This window comes from Pleurodeles waltl, chromosome 1_2 (genome assembly GCF_031143425.1).
Source record: "Pleurodeles waltl isolate 20211129_DDA chromosome 1_2, aPleWal1.hap1.20221129, whole genome shotgun sequence".
NCBI classification, from domain to species: domain Eukaryota; kingdom Metazoa; phylum Chordata; class Amphibia; order Caudata; family Salamandridae; genus Pleurodeles; species Pleurodeles waltl.
This window is the reverse complement of record NC_090437.1, coordinates 1,335,851,863-1,335,872,340: the sequence shown is the minus strand read 5'-3', so window position 1 is coordinate 1,335,872,340 and position 20,478 is coordinate 1,335,851,863. Positions and strand designations below refer to the sequence as shown.

At 45.8% G+C, this 20,478-nt stretch overlaps 1 protein-coding gene across 1 annotated transcript in view; it reads right to left on the bottom strand.

Annotated features, from left to right (window-relative positions):
- LOC138296310 (long-chain-fatty-acid--CoA ligase ACSBG2-like) overlaps positions 1-18,615 on the bottom strand; it is a 424,825-nt gene extending 406,210 nt beyond the window's left edge. The window contains exon 1 of the mRNA XM_069235332.1: positions 18,396-18,615. Within this exon, the coding sequence (XP_069091433.1) occupies positions 18,396-18,405 (10 nt within the window). The 5' untranslated portion in view covers positions 18,406-18,615. The remainder of the gene's footprint in view (positions 1-18,395) is intronic.
- Positions 18,616-20,478: the final 1,863 nt, after the last annotated feature.

Below are 20,478 nucleotides of genomic sequence, written 5' to 3'. Positions count from 1 at the left end.
ATGTAACCCAGCGATTTACGCTGCGTTACACTAATCAAGATTGATGAAGCCACGCAGGGCCACGCAAGGTGGCCTTACACGGCCTCAGAAATCTCACTTAAGGCTTGTGTCACTCTTGCACCACGTTGCGAGGCGCAAGAGTGACACAACCCAGGTCATAAAGAGGGCCATTAGTCTGGAATGTAGTACTGCATAGGTCACATTCACAGTCCACATTCACAGTTCTTTCACTTACCATCAAAGGTATTAACTCCCTCAGTAAAAGGTGGAGGTTTTAGAGACACAATAATCCCGTGCCTTATTCTTAGAGGAGTCTCATCTCCTACAAAGAGGCCAGTTCCGTGCTGGCCCTAACCCATTTAGTATTTTCAGGGTTTCAGCTTTTCACAAACAACATATAGGGAGGGATTATAATGAAGTGAAGAGAGATCCTTTGGGGTTGAGACACTAAAGTTCTGTTTACCTGAAGATAAACTTGTCTAATGCAGCACAAGAGACATTCACAAGTGAGATGCTACATGTGTGTTGAATGTTGTAATAAATCAGGAACAAATATCCGCACCCTTTGTACTACGACTAAGAGATTGAGAAGACGATTTAGTGATTTGGGTCTTCTCTTTTTATGGTGGACCCTTCACCTGGACAAGAGGAGTTGCTCTTTTTCTTGCATGTCATAACACATACTTTCTTATAAATGATATAGTTATGTTACACTCTTTACTATGCACACTGCTTCAGGTCAATATGTTCGATATATATCGATCTCAGATCAGGCCCATGCAGAGGTAGACTTGTGAATCAAAGGGGCTCATCTCTTGGGCAGTCCTGAAGGATTGTGTCTAGAGTCACTCCATGTAATGCTGAAATGGTATAGGAAATAGAATATGTTAACGTTAACCAAAGAACTGGTATAACTGGGTCTCAGTACCTACCCAGTAGTGAACTGGGATGCTTTGAAAGTCACAATGAGAGGTACATCCATAGCTATTTCAGTCAGGAAAGTGAGGCAAGGGCAGTTACTTGCAACAAAGTTGGAGGCTGAGTTAAGGGATTTGGAAAAAGAAAATAAACAAAACGCTTTCCATATTATCTGGTGCAGTTTGTGGACGGTGAGGGGATAATTAAATGCTGTTAGTACCAATAGGTCTAAAGCTACTCTTTTAAAACTGTGCTAAACATTGCACAAAGGATGTGATTAGATAGGCATGCTGTTGGCTCGGAGTTTAGGGTTCCAGAAGGCGAATAACTATATAGAAATGGTCAAGAAGGAGAAGAGATCTGGGAAGTCAGGGCCAGAAGCAGGAGGCATTTCATACTTTTTTTCCTCTCCACTAATTTAAAAGGTAGGGGAGGAGTGATAAAATAAGGGAATACTAAGGAGTTAATCTTTCCTTTCTCATGAGAGCACTATTGAAATAGCAAAGGTTCCCGTAAGCCTTATAAGTGATACACCAAAATAAAACACCCGAGGACTAGTTGGTATGTTCTCCCAATCGTATTATATAAGACATATTCATATCTTGGACATACTTTTGAAATACCTATTTATTTCATTCACTCAAACATTGTGGATAATGCCATCCCTGGGTGATTCTAATATTTTCCTCATACTTAAACTTTGGATGAAACCGGAAGAATGTTCCTCCTGCAGGCCAGTCAGCTTACTGAATGCTGTTGCTAAGATTTATACCAAAGTGACATTGAATAGTCTTGACAACTTGCTTCCTAATTAGGTGGACTCTGATCAGGAGAGCTTCTTCAGTCATTAACAAGGCATTGATAGGACCAGGAAAAAAACACATATGGCAGAAAAAGACAACAGCAAGAAACTTCCAACCTGTTGTTATCCTGTGATTCAGAGAAAGTGTTTGACCATATGAGCTGGAGGTTGTCCTTGACAATACTTTGTTTGGGTGTTCAAATGATACTTGGTATAGCTTGGGAAATTGCAACACCCACGCAGTTCCTCCATAGCTACACAAGTGAAGGCAGTGATGTAGTTGTGGGAATGGTATGAGGGCTCTGATGTCATGCCTGTCCCCCAACACTACAATACATTACAATCTCAATTTGGCATAGGTGAGAGAAGGAGGAACCTTTCAACAGTGGAGGCAGAAATTCAAGGACAGGTAAAGATCTGCTTTATTAAGGAGGAGGACCTTTGAGGTGTAATTTGGCCTAGAAGAGACAGGGAGAATCCAATACATTCAGTTAAGACACAGGACACTTTACCCTGTGACTAGGACTCTGGCTTTTAGACAACAAACCTTTTTGGAATGTTTGCCAGAGCCTAATCAAGCTGCGGAGGCTTAATTTCATCATCTGTGAAAGATTGCTCATGTATGTGTTTCTTTTCGGATGGCACTCTCCGGTGTAGCGTAAACTGAGTTTATGGCTCAGCTCTACAAGATTTGTTTTCACACCTACAGGTGACACGAGTGAACGTAGTCCAATACACAAATGCTGAGTGTGAAAGACAGATTATTGTAGCCCCTCAGAACCCCACCCAATATATAAATGAGGTGATGGCAATGATTTTCAATTACGAACAGGGAGCAGTGATAATCCAATTGTTCATTAACCCCTTCCCCGGCATGGACGTAATGGTTACGTCCATGGCAGCGCCCGTGTGGCGACATGGATGTAACCATTACGTCCTGCTACCGGCCCTCGAGGGAAGCGCTAGCGCTCCCCCGAGGGCCGCACCCACCCCCCAGGTCAGGGCTGAAAGGGGAATCCCTTCCCCTTCAACCCCCAACCCCCCCGTGACGTCAGCGCGCGAGCCGATCGAAAGAGAAATTTCTCTTTCGATCACGTGGGGGAGGCAAGGAGAGGCTTCAAAGGGAAGGAAATGTATTTCCTTCCCTTTGAAGTCTCTCCCAGGGTTTCAAAAGCCGGATTGCTTGCAATCCGGCTTTTGAAACCCCACTAGACACCAGGGATGTTTTTTTTTTTTTTTTTTTTAAAGTGACATAAGGGAGCGACCCCTTGGGCAAGGGTCGCTCCCAGGGGGTCATTTTTTTTAAGGCCTTTTCTGCCCCCAGGGGGGGGCAGAAACCTCTAGACACGAGGGATACTTTTGTTTTTTTTGTTTTTTTTTAAATTTTGTTTTGTGTTTTAGGTGTGGGGAGCGACCCCTTAGGCAATGGTCGCTCTCATAGGGGGCAAATTATATTTAGGCCATTCCTGCCCCCCTTGGGGGCAGATTGGCCTATTTTTATGAGGCCAATCTGCCCCCAAGGGGGGTAGAAACCACTAGACACCAGGGAGGTTTTTTTTTTGTTTGTTTTTCACGTAAGGGGAGCGACCCCTTAGGAAAGGGTCGTTCCCCTGGGGGGCAAATTTATTTTAGGCCAGGGGCGGATCAGCCTATTGTAATTAGGCCGATCTGCCCCCAAGGGCGGCAGAAACCACTAGGCACCAGGGATTTTTGTTGTTGTTGTTGTTGTTGTTGTTGTTGTTTTACAGATGGGGAGCGTCCCCTTAGCCAAATTGTATTTAGGCCATTTCTGCCCGCTTTAGGGGCAGATCGGCCGATTATAGGTCAATCTGCCCCCAAGGGGGGCAGAAACCACTAGGCACCAGGGATCTTTTCTTGCGCAATCACGCAAGGGGAGCGACCTTGTAGGCAAGGATCGCTCCCCGGGGGGGTGTGTGTATGGGGGGGAATTTATTTTAGGCCATTTCTGGGGGAAGATCGGCCTATTGTTATTAGGCTGATCTTCCCCCAGGGGCGGCAGAAACCTCTAGGCACCAGGGCAATTTTTTTTTTTTTTTTTTTTTTTTAGAGATGGGGTGCGACCCATTAGGCAAGGGTCGCTCCCCTGGGGGGCAAATTGTATTTAGACCATTTCTGCCCCCCTTGGGGGCAGCTTGGCCGATTTTAGGGGCAGAAACCACCTGGCACCGGGGATTTTTTTTTTGGCGCCAATGTCACGCAGGGGGAGCGACCCCGTAGGCAAGGGTCGCTACCGGGCGGTGGTTGGGGGGGTGGAGGCTCAAATTTATTTTAGGCCATTTCTGCCCCCCTGGGGGCAGATTGGCCTATTGTTTTTAGGCCGATCTGCCCCCGGGGGGGCAGAAACCTCTAGGCGCCAGGGCAAATTTTATTTTGTGTTTTTTTTTTGTTTGTTTGTTTGTTTTTTTAGAGATGGGGAACGACCCATTAGGCAAGGGTCGCTCCCCTGGGGGGCAAATTGTATTTACACCATTTCTGCCCCCCTTGGGGGCAGCTTGGCCGATTTTAGGGGCAGAAACCACCTGGCACCGGGGAATTTTTTTTTGGCGCCAATGTCACGCAGGGGGAGCGACCCCGTAGGCAAGGGTCGCTACCGGGCGGTGGTTGGGGGGGTGGGGGCTCAAATTTATTTTAGGCCATTTCTGCCCCCCTGGGGGCAGATTGGCCTATTGTTTTTAGGCCGATCTGCCCCCGGGGGGGCAGAAACCTCTAGGCGCCAGGGCAAATTTTATTTTGTGTTTTTTTTTTGTTTGTTTGTTTGTTTTTTTAGAGATGGGGAGCGACCCATTAGGCAAGGGTCGCTCCCCTGGGGGGCAAATTGTATTTAGACCATTTCTGCCCCCCTTGGGGGCAGATTGGCCGATTTGAGGTCAATCTGCCCCCAAGGGGGCACAAACCACTTGGCACCGGGGATTTTTTTTTTGGCGCCAATGTCACGCAGGGGGAGCGACCCCGTAGGCAAGGGTCGCTCCCGGGCGGGGGTTTGGAGGGGTGGGGGAACAAATTTATTTTAGGCCATTTCTGCCCCCCCGGGGGCAGATCGGCCTATTGTTATTAGGCCAATCTGCCCCCAGGGGGGCAGAAACCTCTAGGCGCCAGGGCAAATTTTATTTTGTGTTTTTTTTTGGTTTGTTTGTTTTTTTAGAGATGGGGAGCGACCCATTAGGCAAGGGTCGCTCCCCTGGGGGGCAAATTGTATTTAGACCATTTCTGCCCCCCTTGGGGGCAGATTGGCCGATTTTAGGTCAATCTGCCCCCAAGGGGGCACAAACCACTTGGCACTGGGGATTTTTATTTTGGCGCCAATGTCACGCAGGGGGAGCGACCCGTAGGCAAGGGTCGCTCCCGGGCTGGGTTTGGGGGGGTACAAATTTATTTTAGGCCATTTCTGCCCCCCCCCGGGGGCAGATCGGCCTATTGTTATTAAACCTCTAGGCGCCAGGGCAAATTTTATTTTGTGTTTTTTTTTGTTTGTTTGTTTTTTTGGAGATGGGGAGCGACCCATTAGGCAAAGGTCGCTCCCCTGGGGGGCAAATTGTATTTAGACCATTTCTGCCCCCCTTTGGGGGCAGATTGGCCGATTTTAGGTCAATCTGCCCCCAAGGGGGCAGAAACCACTAGGCACTGGGGATTGATTTTTTTTGGCGCCAATGTCACGCAGGGGTAGCCACCCCGTAGGCAAGGGTCGCTCCCGGGGGGGGATGCTGGGGGGGTGGGTGACAAATTTATTTTAGGCCATTTCTGCCCCCCCTGGGGCCGGCTGAGCTAGAGGCCAAAATCCACAGGTAGGCACTGTTTTCTATGAAAAAAATGTGATGTGTCCATGTTGTGTTTTGGGCCATTTCCTGTCGCGGGCGCTAAGCCTACCCACACAAGTGAGGTATCATTTTTATCGGGAGACTTGGGGGAACGCTGGGTAGAAGGAAATTTGTGGTTCCTCTCAGATTCCACAATTTTCTGTCACCGAAATGTGAGGATAACGTGTTTTTTTAGCCAAATTTTGAGGTTTGCAAAGGATTCTGGGTAACAGAACCTGGTCAGAGCCCCACAAGTCACCCCATCTTGGATTCCCCTGGGTTTCTAGTTTTAAAAATGCACTGGTTTGCTAGGTTTCCCCAGGTGCTGGCTGAGCTAGAGGCCAAAATCCACAGGTACGCACTGTTTTCTATGAAAAAATGTGATGTGTCCACGTTGTGTTTTGGGCCATTTCCTGTCGCGGGCGCTAGACCTACCCACACAAGTGAGGTATAATTTTTATTGGGAGACTTGGGGGAACGCTGGGTGGAAGGAAATTTGTAGCTCCTCTCTGATTCCAGAACTTTCTGTCACCAAAATGTGAGGAAAATTTGTTTTTTTAGCCAAAGTTTGAGGTTTGCAAAGGATTTTGGGTAACAGAACCTGGTCAAAGCCCCACAAGTCACCCCATCTTGGATTCCCCTAGGTCTCTAGTTTTCAAAAATGCACAGGTTTGGTAGGTTTCCCTAGGTGGCGGCTGAGCTACAGGCCAAAATCTACAGGTAGGCACTTTGCAAAAAACACCTCTGTTTTCTTTAAAAAAAGTGATGTGTCCACGTTGCATTTTGGGGCGCTTCCTGTTGCGGGAGCTAGGCCTACCCACACAAGTGAGGTACCATTTGTATTGGGAGACTTGGGGGAACATAGATTAGCAAAACAAGTGTTATTGCCCCTTGTCTTTCTCTACATTTTTTCCTTTCAAATATAAGAGAGTGTGTAAAAAAGACATCTATTTGAGAAATGCCCTGTAATTCACATGCTAGTATGGTCACCCCGGAATTCAGAGATGTGCAAATAACCACTGCTCCTCAACACCTTATCTTGTGCCCTTTTTGGAAATACAAATGTTTTCTTGATAGCTATTTTTCACTCTTTATATTTCAGCAAATGAATTGCTGTATACCCAGTATAGAATGAAAACGCACTGCAGGGTGCAGCTCATTTATTGGCTCTGGGTACCTAGGGTTCTTGATGAACCTACAAGCCCTATATATCCCTGCAACCAGAAGAGTCCAGCAGACGTAACGGTATATTGCTTTAAAAAATCTGACATTGCAGGAAAAATGTACAGAGTAAAACATAGAGAAAAATTGCAGATTTTTTCACCTCAATTTCAATTTTTCGTTTTTTCAGTTGTTATTTTCTGTAGGAAACTCTTGTAGGATCTACACAAATTACCCCTTGCTGAATTCAGAATTTCGTCTACTTTTCAGAAATGTTGCGGTTTCTGGGATCCAGCATTGGTTTCATGCCCATTTCTGTCACTGACTGGAAGGAGGCTGAAAGCACAAAAAATCATAAAAATGGGGTATGTCCCAGTAAAATGCCAAAATTGTGTTGAAAAATTGGGTTTTCTGATTCAAGTCTTCCTGTTCCTGAAAGCTAGGAAGCTGGTGATTTTAGCATCGCAAAACCTTTGTTGATGCCATTTTCAGGGAAAAAAACCACAAGCCTTCTTCTGCAGCCCCTTATTCCCATTTGTTTGAAAAAAACTAAATGTTCACTGTATTTTGGCTAATTTCTTGGCCTCCTTCTGGGGAACCCACAAAGTCTGGGAACCTCTAGAATCCCTAGGATGTTGGAAAAAAATGATGCAAATTTGGCGTGGGTAGCTTATGTGAACAAAACGTTATGAGGGCCTAAGCGTGAACTGCCCCAAATAGCCAAAAAAGGCTTGGCACCTGAGGGGGAAAAGGCCTGGCAGCGAAGGGGTTAATGAATAGTCAAGATAACTTGAAACGGAATATAAATTTCAACATATCTATTTTAAAATAGTTATTTTAAAAAAACAGGTTCCAGTGCACATAGTTTTTGTAACTTCACAGAAGATAATAAAGAACAGCCAAGCAAGTGAAAACAAGGAAAATCACACCATCACCGTTTATAGCCCTTACACCCTCACTGTACTGTCTCTAAGCGCTATGCTTGCTCTAGCAAATGGATGAATAATGAGCCTGTGTTTCAGAGGTGGTGCTCATACCTGCACTATAGGATTTGTTGTCTTTTTGGAATAGCTTGTCAGCTATAACAAGCTCAATGCCAAGACCTAGGAGATTGTGTCTACCAGAGAACAATCCTGGAACCAGTTCGAAAAGGCAAAATGGAATGCTTTGCGGAGCCTTGGAGAGTCTTACTAGAGGCTTCCTAACTGAATGGTAGTCTTTATATATTGTATCTTATCTTAGATGGAGTTTGTAATATCACCTTAGGAATGTTTTGACATCATCAGTATTTGTGCTAATAAGGCTAAAATGTGCCAATATATACTGCAGTATTTGGGTTACTTTTGTTATATGACTTTGAAAGGGCACTGGTCCCAAACTGATGTTGTGCTGAGGATTTTGTTGATGTCTATATCTGAATGACTTGACACTTTCAGAATTCTTGGAAAGATAGGCACAGACGACATCTGTGTCAAAAGCAGACATGTTGATGATTCTGCATAATTTGAGGAAAGATGGCATCCTCCATTGTCAAAGATGGCAGCCTCCATGGTCTAAAATGGCGACCTCCATTACGTAGGATGTATTTGGGGCTGAAGGTAAACGAGCTGGACAGGTTAACTGAAATGGAGCCTGTAGCTAAAATGGAAACTGTCCTGTATTTGTTTAAGAACGTAAAACTAAAGAAGAGAAGCCAAAAAGCAGGTGATTAAAATAGAAAAAATAATAGAATTATGGATAGAAAAACTCATAAGATAAATGACATTCCTGGAATAATTTATGAGCTAAATAGCCAGTAAATTATCACTGATTGTCTTTTTGATTGATCTTGCTTATCGAACATATTCATTATACATTTACAGAATAAAAGCTCATAGGATTAACATGCATTTGATGAGATCGATATTTATCAGTTATTAAATGTTCAATAACACATCTTCCAACTGAAATGAAAAAGGGGTCGCCGCACTGGAAGACATGATTCTTCCAATACAGGACAGGTGGGAGAAAACACTGAAGAGGTACGTTACTGGGGAAGAGTGGAGGCCCCTCTAGCAGGATAGCACAAAAACTCACAGACGTATCGCCTATAGTGACTTAACCTACAAGGCCCTATTCCAAAGGTGTATAATATTTTCCTTATGTGTCTGCCATATGCAGAAACTGTATAAAGTAAAGGGTCTCCTTAATCCATATATGACGGAGATAGTCTTTCATACATATGCTCTTGGATGTGGTCCTAGGTCACATAAAGTGTATTAGAACTGGCATGCTTGGCGTGGATTCCCCTAAACTTTTTGCCTTCTGACCTCCTGTTTGCTGACTTCGTGTTTGCTGGCTTTAGAACTCTTGACACTTTACCACTCCTGACCAGTGCTAAAGTGTATGTGCTCTTTCCCTAAAACATGTTACCATTCATTTATCCAAAATTGGCATATTTAATTTACTTATAACTCCCCAGTAAAGTGAACTACACATGCCCAGGGTCTGTAAATTAAATGCTGCTGGCGGGCCTGCAGGACTGATTATGCCATCCACTTCAGTAGCCCTTTAAACATGACTTAAGCCTGCCATTGCTGAGCCTGTGTGTGCAGTTTTAAATTGCCACATTGCGCTGGCATGTTAATTCACTTGCCAGGCCCAAACCTTCCTTTTTAACACATATGTCACCCCTGACGTAGGCCCTGTACAGCCCCAAGGGTAGGGTGCTATGTATTTCAAAAGCTGGACATGTACTTTTAAGTTTTACATGTCCGGGTAGTGAAAAGCTCCTAAATTCATTTTTCACTACTGCAAGGCCTATCTCTGCCATAGGTTTACATTTAGATTGCCTTAGTACATATTGTAAGTTTAATTGGGAAGCGATAGACCCAGAAGTTTGGTGTCTCTGGAATCACAATTCAAAATCACAAGTTATGGTGAAGTTGGATTTCAAATTGTAATTCTGAAAGTGCCACGTATTAGAATGTTAGCATTTTCTTACTTTAAATCATCTAGTGCCTTCTGCCTGTCTCTGAAAACACGTCTGGGGTGGGTGACAGCTGGGCTCTTGTGCATTCCCTCCAGGCAGCCACACACAAAGAGAGCTTAGGTGTGACTTACTGGCTGTATGCATGGTGATGGACCATCCTGATCAGGATGGGAGGGAGGGGAATGGGTTGTGCCCTGAACCCTCACAAAGGACTGCATAACCCCCTGTAATGTGTATGGAGCCAGGGAAGGAAGAGCAGGGACTTTGTGCACTTCAAAGTTCTCTCCTTGAAGTCTCCCCCACTTCAAACACACCACTGGTTATACACAGTAGACTTCTGACCCTACCAAATCAGTAAACATCTGGAATTGAGGACATTCTGCCAGGAAGAACGACTGCTATGCTCCTGAAGGGACTGTCATTCTGCTGGACTTTGCTGGACTCCTGCTTTCCTGTGCCTGTCCTGCTGCCAGCTGCGCTCCTTGCCTGGGAGTGGGAAGGACTGCAGCTCCACCTCTCCATCCCCGAACCAAAATGACTTCAAGGGCTTGCTGTCGTCTCATGGATATCAAAGACTTTACTCAACTTTGCTGCAGCGATTGACCTCATCAGAGGTTGACTTCCACCGCGCTGGATCGTAAGAGAAACCTCTGATCATGTGATGGGGGCCTGAGAGGCTTCAAAGAGAAACCTCTGATCATGTGATGGGGGCCTGAGAGGATTCAAAGGGAAGGAAAGGAATTTCCTTCCCTTTGAAGTCTCTCAGAGCATTTCGCTGAACTGCGCACTAGACAACAGGGATCATTTTCAAAAACGAAATTGGCATGGGGGGCAATTATTTTCAATGCCTTTTCAGCCGCTCCTGGGGGCAGATCGGCCTATATTCATTAGGCCTATCTGCCACCTGGGGGCAGAAACCACTAGACACCGGGGATTTTTTTTTTTGTTCCAATTTCACACAAGGGGAGCTCCTCAGGGGGGGCATTTATTTTAGCCCATTTCTGCTCCCCTGGGGGGCAGATCGGCCTATTTCTATTAGGCCGATCTGCCCCCGGGGGGGGGGGGGCAGAAACCACTAAGGCACCAGGGATTGGTGTGTGTGTATGTGTGTGTTTTGTTTGGGGGGCAGCCCCTTGGGCAAGAGTCGCTCCCCATGGGGGCACCTTACTGTTGGCCATTGGCCAATTTTTGGAAGGCCCATCTGCCCCCATGGGGGACAGAAAGCCCACCAGAGACCATGGAAGATTTTTTTTTTTAAATAAGAGGGTGGGGGTATGGCCATACCCCCCACCCCAAATAAATGGACCCAAAGCTGTTCTGCTCACCAGTGGGCAGATGGAGCAATTACACCCGATCCACACCCCGGGGGGGGGGGGGGGTCAGAAAGTCTACTAGATAAAAAATAGTGGGGTGGTGGCTACCAACCAGTATGGGCCTGGTTACACCCCCAACCCCAACTGAAGTGGGTAACAGTCTTTCAGCTCTCCCCCTGCATACTAAAACATCTTATCCCACGGCAAGCAAGAGGACATTTGAATATTTTGTGTTTTGGTTTTACATTTGGGCCATGAGAGCTTGGCTAACTCTCAAAATCGGCCCACTTGGAATGGGGAGGGCTGCACTTTTTGGACTTCGGAAGCTGCCATGTACAAAAATCCACAAGACCTAGCCACATCTGAAAACTAAACATCTGGGTGATTCCAGGGTGGTGTGCTTCACATGTACCCCGCACCATTTTCTTACCCACAATGCCCTGAAAACCTCCAACTTTGCAGGAAATCACACATTTTCCCCACATTTTTGTGATAGAACCTTCAGGAATCTGCAGGAATCCACAAAATTCCTACCACCCAGCATTGTCTCATCAATACTGATAAAAATCCTGCTGCACTTATCAGCCTAAAAATGTTTTTTGTTCAAACTGCCCTTTTGGACCCGCTTTGGTTCCCCCTCAATTTTGATTTTTTTTTGGCTCTTTCCTGTCACAGGACCTTGGCCCACCTACACAGGTGAGGTATCATTTTTACCGGGAGACTGAGGGGAACGTTGGGTGGTAGGAAATGTGTCCCGATGCAGTGATCCCACACAGAAATGTGGGAAATGTGATTTTTTAGCTAAATATGAGGTTTGCTGAGGATTCTGGGTAAGAAAACATTGGGGGATCTACGCAAGTCACACCTCCCTGGACTCCCTCAGGTGTTTTCAGAAATGTCTGGGTTTGGTAGGTTTCCCTATATGGCCGCTGAGCCCAGGACCAAAAACGCAGGTGCCTCCCCCCGCAAAAACTGGTAGTTTTGTATTTGATCATTTTGATGTGTCCAGATAGTGTTTTGGGGTATTTCCTTTCACGGGCAGTAGGCCTAACCACACAAGTGAGGTACCATTTTTATCTGGAGACTTGGGGGAATGCTGGGTGGAAGAAAATTTGTTGTTCCTTTCCGACTCCAGAACTTTCTGTAACCGAAATGTGAGGAAAAAGTGTTTTTTTGGACAAATGTTGAGGTTTGCGAAGGAATCTGGGTAACAGAACCTAGTGGGAGCTCAACAAGTCACCCCATCTTGAATTCCCCTCGGTGTCTAGTTTTCAAAAATGCGCAGGTTTGTTAGGTTTTTCTAGGTGACGGCTGAGCTAAAGGCCAAAATCCACAGATAGGCACTTTGCAAAAAACAGGTCTGTTTTGTTGGGAAAATGTGATGTGTCCACGTTGTGTTTTGAGGCATTTCCTGTCGCGGGCGCTAGGCCTACTCACACAAGTGAGGTACCATTTTTTTCTGGAGACGTGGGGGAATGTTGAGTGGAAGGAAATTTGTGGCTCCTCTCAGATTCCAGAACTTTCTGTCACCGAAATATGAGGAAAAAGTGTTTTTTTTGCCAAATGTTGAGGTTTGCATAGGATTCTGGGTAACAGGACCTGGTGAAAGCCCCACAAGTCACCCCATCTTGGATTCCCCTAGGTGTCTAGTTTTCAAAAACGCACAGGTTTGATAGGTTTCCCTAGGTGCCGGCTGAGCTAGAGTCTAAAATCCACAGCTAGGCACTTTGCAAAAATCAGCTCTGTTTTCCTAGGGAAAATGTGATTTGTCCACTGTGTGTTTTGGGGCATTTCCTCTTGCGTGCTCCAGGCCTACCTACACAAGTGAGGTACCATTTTTATCATGAGACTTGGGGGACTGGTGGGTGGAAGGACATTTGTGGCTCCTCTCAGATTCCAGAACTTTCTGTCACTGAAATGTTAGGAAAAAGTGTTTTTTGCCCAAATTTTGAGGTTTGCAAAGGATTCAGGGTAACAGAACCTGGTGAGAGCCCCACAAGTCACCCCATCTTGGATTCCCCGAGGTATCTAGTTTTCATAAATTCGCAGGTTTGGTAGGTTCAGATTTAAATGTAAAAATGTGATGTGTCCATGTTGCGTTTCCTGTCGTGAGCATTAGGCCTACCTAAGCAAGTGAGGTACCATTTTTATTGGGAGACTTGGGGGAACACAGAATAGCAAAACAAGTGTTATTGCCCCTTGTCTTTCTCTAAATTTTTTCCTTCCAAATGTAAGACAGTGTGTAAAAAAGACGTCTATTTGAGAAATGCCCTGTAATTCACATGCTATTATGGGCACCCAGGAATTCAGAGATGTGCAAATAACCACTGCTTCTCAACACCTTATCTTGTGCCCATTTTGAAAATACAAAGGTTTTCTTGATACCTATTTTTCACTCTTTATATTTCAGCAAATGAGTTGCTGTATACCCGGTTCAGAATGAAAACCCATTGGAAGGTGCAGCTCATTTTTTGGCTCTTGGTACCTAGGGTTCTTGATGAACCTACAAGCCCTATATATCCCCACAACTAGATAAGTCCAGCAGACATAACAGTATATTGCCTTTAAAAATCTGACATCACAGGAAAAAGTTACAGAGCAAAAGGTGGAGAAAAATGGCTGTTTTTTTCACCTCAATTTCAATTTTTTTATTTATTTCAGCTGTTATTTTCTGTAGGAAACCCTTGTTGGATCTACATAAATTACCCCTTGCTGAATTCAGAATGTGTTCTACTTTTCAGAAATGTTTAGCTGTCCAGGATCCAGCATTGGTTTCACACCCATTTCTGTCACTAACTGGAAGGAGGCTGAAAGCACAAAAAATAGTAAAAATGGGGTATGTCCCAGTAATATGCCAAAATTGTGTTGAAAAATGTGGTTTTCTGATTCAAGTCTGCCTGTTCCTGAAAGCTGGGAAAATTGTGATTTCAGCACCAGAAACCCTTTGTTGATTCCTTTTTCAGGGAAAAACCACAAGCCGCCTTCCGCAGCCCTTTTTTCCTATTTTGTTTTAAAAAACTAACTTTTTTCTGTATTTTGACTAATTTCTTGGTCTCCTTCCGGGGAACCCACAAACTCTGGTACCCCTAGAATCCCTAGGATGTTAGAAAAGAAGGACACAAAATTGGTGTGGGTAGCTTATGTGGACAAAACATTATGAGGGCCTAACTGCGAACTGCCCCAAATAGCAAAAAAAAGGCTCGACACAGGAGGGAGAAAAGGCCTGGCAGCGAAGGGGATAATATGTCAGTTGCAAATTTGTCTTTCATTTTAAAAAATCGAATTTTCTGCTTAGGCAGCCCTTTAATGGAAGCTGCTTCTGATGGTCCTCCTGGAGGAGGGTCCCACTCATGTGAACTCCTTTCTGACCCACAGAACCACCCCTGCCTCACACCCTACAGTTCATTTGTTGACCTCCTTTGTTAACTGTGTAACCTGGAAATAACATTCTCCATCGGCCTGACCCTCAGGCTTCTTGCTCCCTCTTCATATGTAATCAATCAATCAATCAAACCATTTATAAAGCGCGCTACTCACCCGTTAGGATCTCAAGGCGCTGGAGGGGGGGTTAGTTATCGAAAAGCCATGTCTTGAGGCGTTTTCTGAAGGCTGGGAGGTCTTGGGTCTGGCGTAGTTGGAGCGGCAGAGTGTTCCATGTCTTGGCAGCGAGGTAGGAGAAGGATCTTCCTCCGGTGGTGGAGCGGTGAATACGGGGGACGGAGGGAAGGGCGAGGCAGGCGGAGCGGAGCTGGTGGGCCGGGGTGTGGAAGGTGAGTCTGTCTGTAAACATACATTGTGGACCTAGAAACCGCGCCATGTCCACATTTCACTAACTGTCCCCTCTTAATAGATGTCAAACCCATTAGTTGTATATATTGCAGTTCACTGTTTATGTGATTCAGTCTAGAAATAATGAAAGTGTGCACAGACACAATACATAAAATGAAATACTTATTTCAGAATTACCTGACAATATTGGGCTCCTTTTTTAATTATTTCTATACAGAGGCCTGACATTTCGTGAGAATGTTTGCTTTCAAAAGGAGAATGAATCCATATTACCTATAAATATGTTCAATTTTAAATCCTCTCCCTTTCTAAACTGTAATATGCACTTGTGCAGTTGTGTGCAGAAACCTACAGCTACTCTGAGACTTACCAATGCCTTTTATAGTGCTACATATACCACACATTTGAGGCCAGGCCTATTGGCTTTGCCGATGCTTGTTGTTTTAAGTGCTAATGTACTGCTCTGTATGTGTGGCTATGCAGACCGATGAATGGGTGAATGTGGAATCTGAATTGGTTGTCTTTCTCTCGACCATCAGCAGGCGTTCATCTCCTGGGTGCAAAGTGTGTGTGTGTGTGTGGGTGTGCGTGTGTGTGAGAGTTAATTAATGACTACCCAGAGTGCAAAGTCTAACAAAGCAGTTTATGGCTGAAGTGAGTTATTTTGTCTGGCAGAGGTTAAAACAAGATTAGGTAATGCTAGACCTCTCCTGTAATCTCTGCTGGGCTATCAACAGAGCTTGAAAGCCACAGGAGCAGAGCTGGATCGGAGTTTCATCCTGCCCTCGCCCACAGAGTGTGGTAAACTCAGATCTGAACAACAAGCTGACACATTAGCTTCAGTGCTCGGTGCTGAACTTGGCCTTTTAGAAAAGAGCATGTACTTCATCTCAGCAGTGCTAAATATTACACTTTCCAATCCTGTATGCAGGACATTGTCCTGTCCTGATGCTCCCTTGTAGCCCCCCTAGTGGTATCTCCAACTCTGTGAGTCTTGTTAAGTGCACCTCACCCCAAGCATTTATTGAAGAAGCCTGGATCAGTCTCAGGTGCAGGTTCTGGAGCCCCACAACCCAAGTGCCCAATCCGTTCATGCGTATCACGTGTACTTATCCCAGGTGTTGCAGTGGGTGGGAAGTTGGGCCTGTATGCATAGTTTTTTAGCGCCGCATTTGCGTCATTTGTAAGTTTGCACCGATTTTGCGTCAAAAAGTTACGCAAATGCGACACTAAAAAAGTATAAATATGGTCCTTAGTCTCTGAGGTGCATATTTAAGAGCCCCATTGCGTCACTCTTGTACCACAACACAAGCTCAAAATGAGATTTATGAAACCACACAGTGGGGTCAGGACTTCTGTTTATGATGGCGCCCCCCAGGTGGTCACAAGCTCCCTGCCACAGCACTCAGCCCCACAGTATTCTCCTCTTTGCCTGCCTCGCTTGCTTGCATGGTTTTCTGTTACCCACGGTGCGAAGTCCAAGTCACAACGTAAATCTATGCTCTCTCATTACTCTGCAGAGTGAGAACTGCTTGGTGACCTGGTGTGTTTTATTTAGGAATCTAATTGGCCAGAGTACTTTATTAATGAACAGAATACTATCTTTTATTACCCACTTTCCTGCCTCGTATTCCAGAACCTCTCCCAATCCCTTTCAGCAGCGCCCTCTCCTAAAGGGTAGAGAAGCGTCGCCCCAGCTCTGCCAGCACAGGAGGTAACTGTAAATACAGTTAATAACATGAACAGCACGGTGACTTGCCAAAGTCGCAGTGCGCATGTCTGATTGGCCAGCTGTCTTGAGACGGCCAGACTGACATGTGCACTTCAGATTGCACCAATCCCAGTGGTGTTAAACTGCTAAAGGATGGCCTTAAGGGTGGGGGTTGGGGTAGTTTAGGTTTTAGGGATGGGGTGGGGGTTGGGGTTGTTTTAGGGGTGGGGGTTGGGGTGATTTTAGGTTTTAGGGGTGGGTTGGGGGGTCTGGTAATTTAAGGGGCGGAGTGGGGGGCGCGGGGTAGTTTTAGGGGCTGGGGTGGTTTTAGGTTTTAGGGGTGGGGGTTGGGGTAGTTTAGGTTTTAGGGATGGGGTGGGCGTTGGGTTGTTTTAGGGGCGGGGTGGGGGGTTAGAGTGGTTTTAGGTTTTAGGAGCAGGGTGGGGGTTGCGGTAATTTTAGGGACAAGGTGGGGGTTGGCATGGTTTTAGGGGAGAGGTTGGGGGGGTCTTGGTAATTTTTAGGGGTGGGGGCTAGGGGGGACGCATGCTGGAACCATGCATGCTGATCACTAATGCCTTTACCAGGAATGCCTTTACAACGAAAAATCGTGGCATTTGTGGTAAAGGCATTAGTGGTAACAACACGGTCGTTGTTCCGACTTCGTTGTTCAGGCATGCGTTGTTTTAGCATGCGTTGTTCCGACATACATTCTGGGTGGGCACCGGGGCACCCACCTTTAATTATTGTGGGCCCTGAGGGATGAAGTTCTGGGGGCTAAAATATGCTTGCGGAGATGAGGCCATGCGGCTTTCCTCCCCTTTAAAAAAAATGTGGGGATGGGGTCCACAGGACCTAATTATGCTCAGGTAGGGGGAACACATGGCCTTGGGAGATGTGACTCACGGAGTCTAATAAGGCTCGTAGAGGGGGTGGAGTACGGGAACCCCCTTCCCTTACATTTTGGTCACACGGGATGGGGTGCCTGGGGGCCCATGAAGTCCTGGGGAAGCGGACCGCACGGCCCTCCTCCCATTTTTATTGTATTTGACCCAGGGGTGTGTGATATGGTCCCAGGGGCCTATTGAGGCTTGCAGAGGGGGGCTGCACTATTTGGCCCCAGGGGATGTGGCTGCAAGACCATGTGCGCGTGGGGTTAGAGCTACGCATGGTAGTAAAATATTAATTTACTGAAAAAAAAAAAACTAGAAACCTACTGACAATAAATAAAGGTTAAAGTAACGTTATTGTTAGATGTGATAAAAAGATCTCTTTTTGTTAGAAAAAAAGAACCTTAGAAATTCACTGAAAAAATACAAAGGTTAAAATAATGTTTTAGTTAGGTGTATATGTCAGTGACAACATTGATGTTTTGAAAACACAGAAATTCACCAGTTATAGTTAGAAAAGCTTAAGTATAACTTGGGCCCTGGCCATGCACTGCTTATGACCTCACATATTACATCACTCATAACATGTTCTGTGACATTTCTGACATCACTGAAGGCATCTTATCTATTTATCTATCTATCTATCTATCTATCTATCTATCTATCTATCTATCTATCTATCTATCTATCTATCTATCCATCCATCCATCCATCCATCCATCTATCTATCTATCTATCTATCTATCTATCTATCTATCTATCTATCTATCTATCTATCTATCTATCTATCTATCTATTTATCTATCTATCTATCTATCTATCTATCTATCTATCTATCTATCTATCTATCTATCTATCTATCTATCTATCTATGCATATAAAATATATATAGACACACCACACAGATGCACACACTAGAAATAAAAAAGACTAGATTGTATAATGCCAAATGTTGTAATTCTGCAATAGGTCATACTAACATTTGGAAAGGATAGTGGTTGTATCACGATACTCAGGTGACCTACCTTGATGCATTGCTGTGGCAAGGTGGGGTCACTTTCCCAGTCTCCTGAAGTTTCCCCTCTGGCAGTTCCTTCCGGACTCTCCTTGTAGACTTCCTAGTGGTCAAAGGACTTCTGCCAACTGTTGACGGTGGACGCCTCTGCTGGTCGTTTTCAATGGGTGGTGTCTCCAACAGTGTGAAGAGTTATTATTTTGTGCTCAACTCTACTCCCCTTACCTCTGTGCCTCTTGTTATCTCCCCTGATAGCGCTCTCCTGAGTTTGGTCAACTCTGGTTTCGCAAAAGAGAATCATTAACATGGGCTTGTCAAGGGTCCAGTCCTTCCAGAAGAGACTGGGGCATCTGAGGGCAGCTTCAGGGGAGGCCCTGGTGTGATGATGCAGGCTGAGGACACACTCCCAATGTCTCCTTGACCACTTCCTCTTAGTTGCTCCGTATGAAGGAACAGGGCCCCATTTCTCCGCACAATATTGATCAATAATCATTGTACAATCCTACCAGGGGCGGGGAGGGGTGTCTATTTTGCTATCTGCTGATGTGCATGCTGTTCTGTACCTCTGCCTGGAACTCAATGTCAGACCTTCGGGAATGCGAGAATGGACCTCCTGTGTGGAACTTGTGTTCTTGTCTGGTGCTGGATACCTTTGCTGCAGAAGTGAATTTTTCACCTGGTGGCAAGGGCTTAATACTTATAGACAAGTCAGGGTGTGCAAAATTCAGTTTAATTATGTGAAATTGCATAATGTGTACATCAGGTAAGAAAAAGAATGCTGGGGATGCAGTAGAAACAGCCCGGCCGGAGCTGCCAAGCCAGGTCCTCTCTGAACTGGAACCCAAGCAACCCAAGACCAGTGTCGCCCCGACTAGAGCGCTTCAGCCGGGTGTACCTTGGTTCCAGTGGCACAGAGAGCAAGGGGCACACATCTGGGGATGCCCCTGGCCACTTAGGGCGTTACATCAAACACACAAAAGGAGCAAGTTGGAGATTGATTTGCATTTGTCTGGGTCTAATCTCAGGTGGCCAGGTGGGCAAAAGAACAATGGGTTGGAGGGGAAGGAGGGTTTAAGGGTGGAGGGGGGTGAGTGTTAGGAGGTTTAGGAGATTAGGGAGAGAGATAGGAGTAGGGTTGTGAAGATAGGGGAGGGGGGTTGTAGAGGTGGGTGAGGGTGAGAGGTAGAGTGAGAGGATAGGAAGATAGGTAATAGAGTGGGTGGCAGGAAGGGGGGAGAGATAGAGAAATAGATAGAGAAAATAGATAGATAGAGAAATCGATAGATAGAGAAATAGATAGATAGAGAGATAGGTAGATAGGATGAGGTGGAGATTGAGGGAGTTAGATAGAGGGATAGAGAGATAGAGAGATAGGTAGATAGGAGGAATGAGGGAGGTGGATATCGAACGGGTTAGATAGGGGTGATAGAGAGGGGGAGGCGAGTGAGGGGGGGGGATGAGGCAGGAGCAGGAGGGCAGGCGCGGGGAGAAGAAGACGGAGGAGGCAGAAGAGCCGAAGGCAGAAGATAGAAGACAGAATACAGAAGAGCAGAAGACCGGAAGAACAGAAGAACAGAAGACCGGAAGAACAGAAGAACAGGAGAACAGAGGACCGGAAGAACAGAAGAGCAGGAGACCAGAAGAACAGAAGAACAGGAGACCAGAAGATCACAGAAGAGCAGAAGATCACAGATGAGGATACGGAAGACGAGGAACAGAAGGCAGAAGACAGGCAGAAGACCTCAGAAGAAGATGAAGAAGAAGAGAGGCGACAGGAGAGGCAGAGAAGCACACAGAAGAAGAGAGAAGACGGGGAGAAGAAGAGTACAGAAGAAGATTACAGACGAGGAGCGAGGAGGAAGAACAGAGAAGAAGAAAAGAAGAAAAGAAGCAGGAGCAGGAGAGAGTGTGAGTAGCTCGGGGCAGGGCGAGGGGCTGGGAGGTGGGGGGTACTTACTGTGAGGTGGGTCCCAGGAACTCAGGAACCTGGAGGAGCTGGAGGAGCTGCAGCGGCAGGGGGAGCGACCTACTCTTGGGTCAAGGGTCGCTACCACTGTCGCGCAGCGGCCGCCATATGAGGTAGGAGGGGGGGA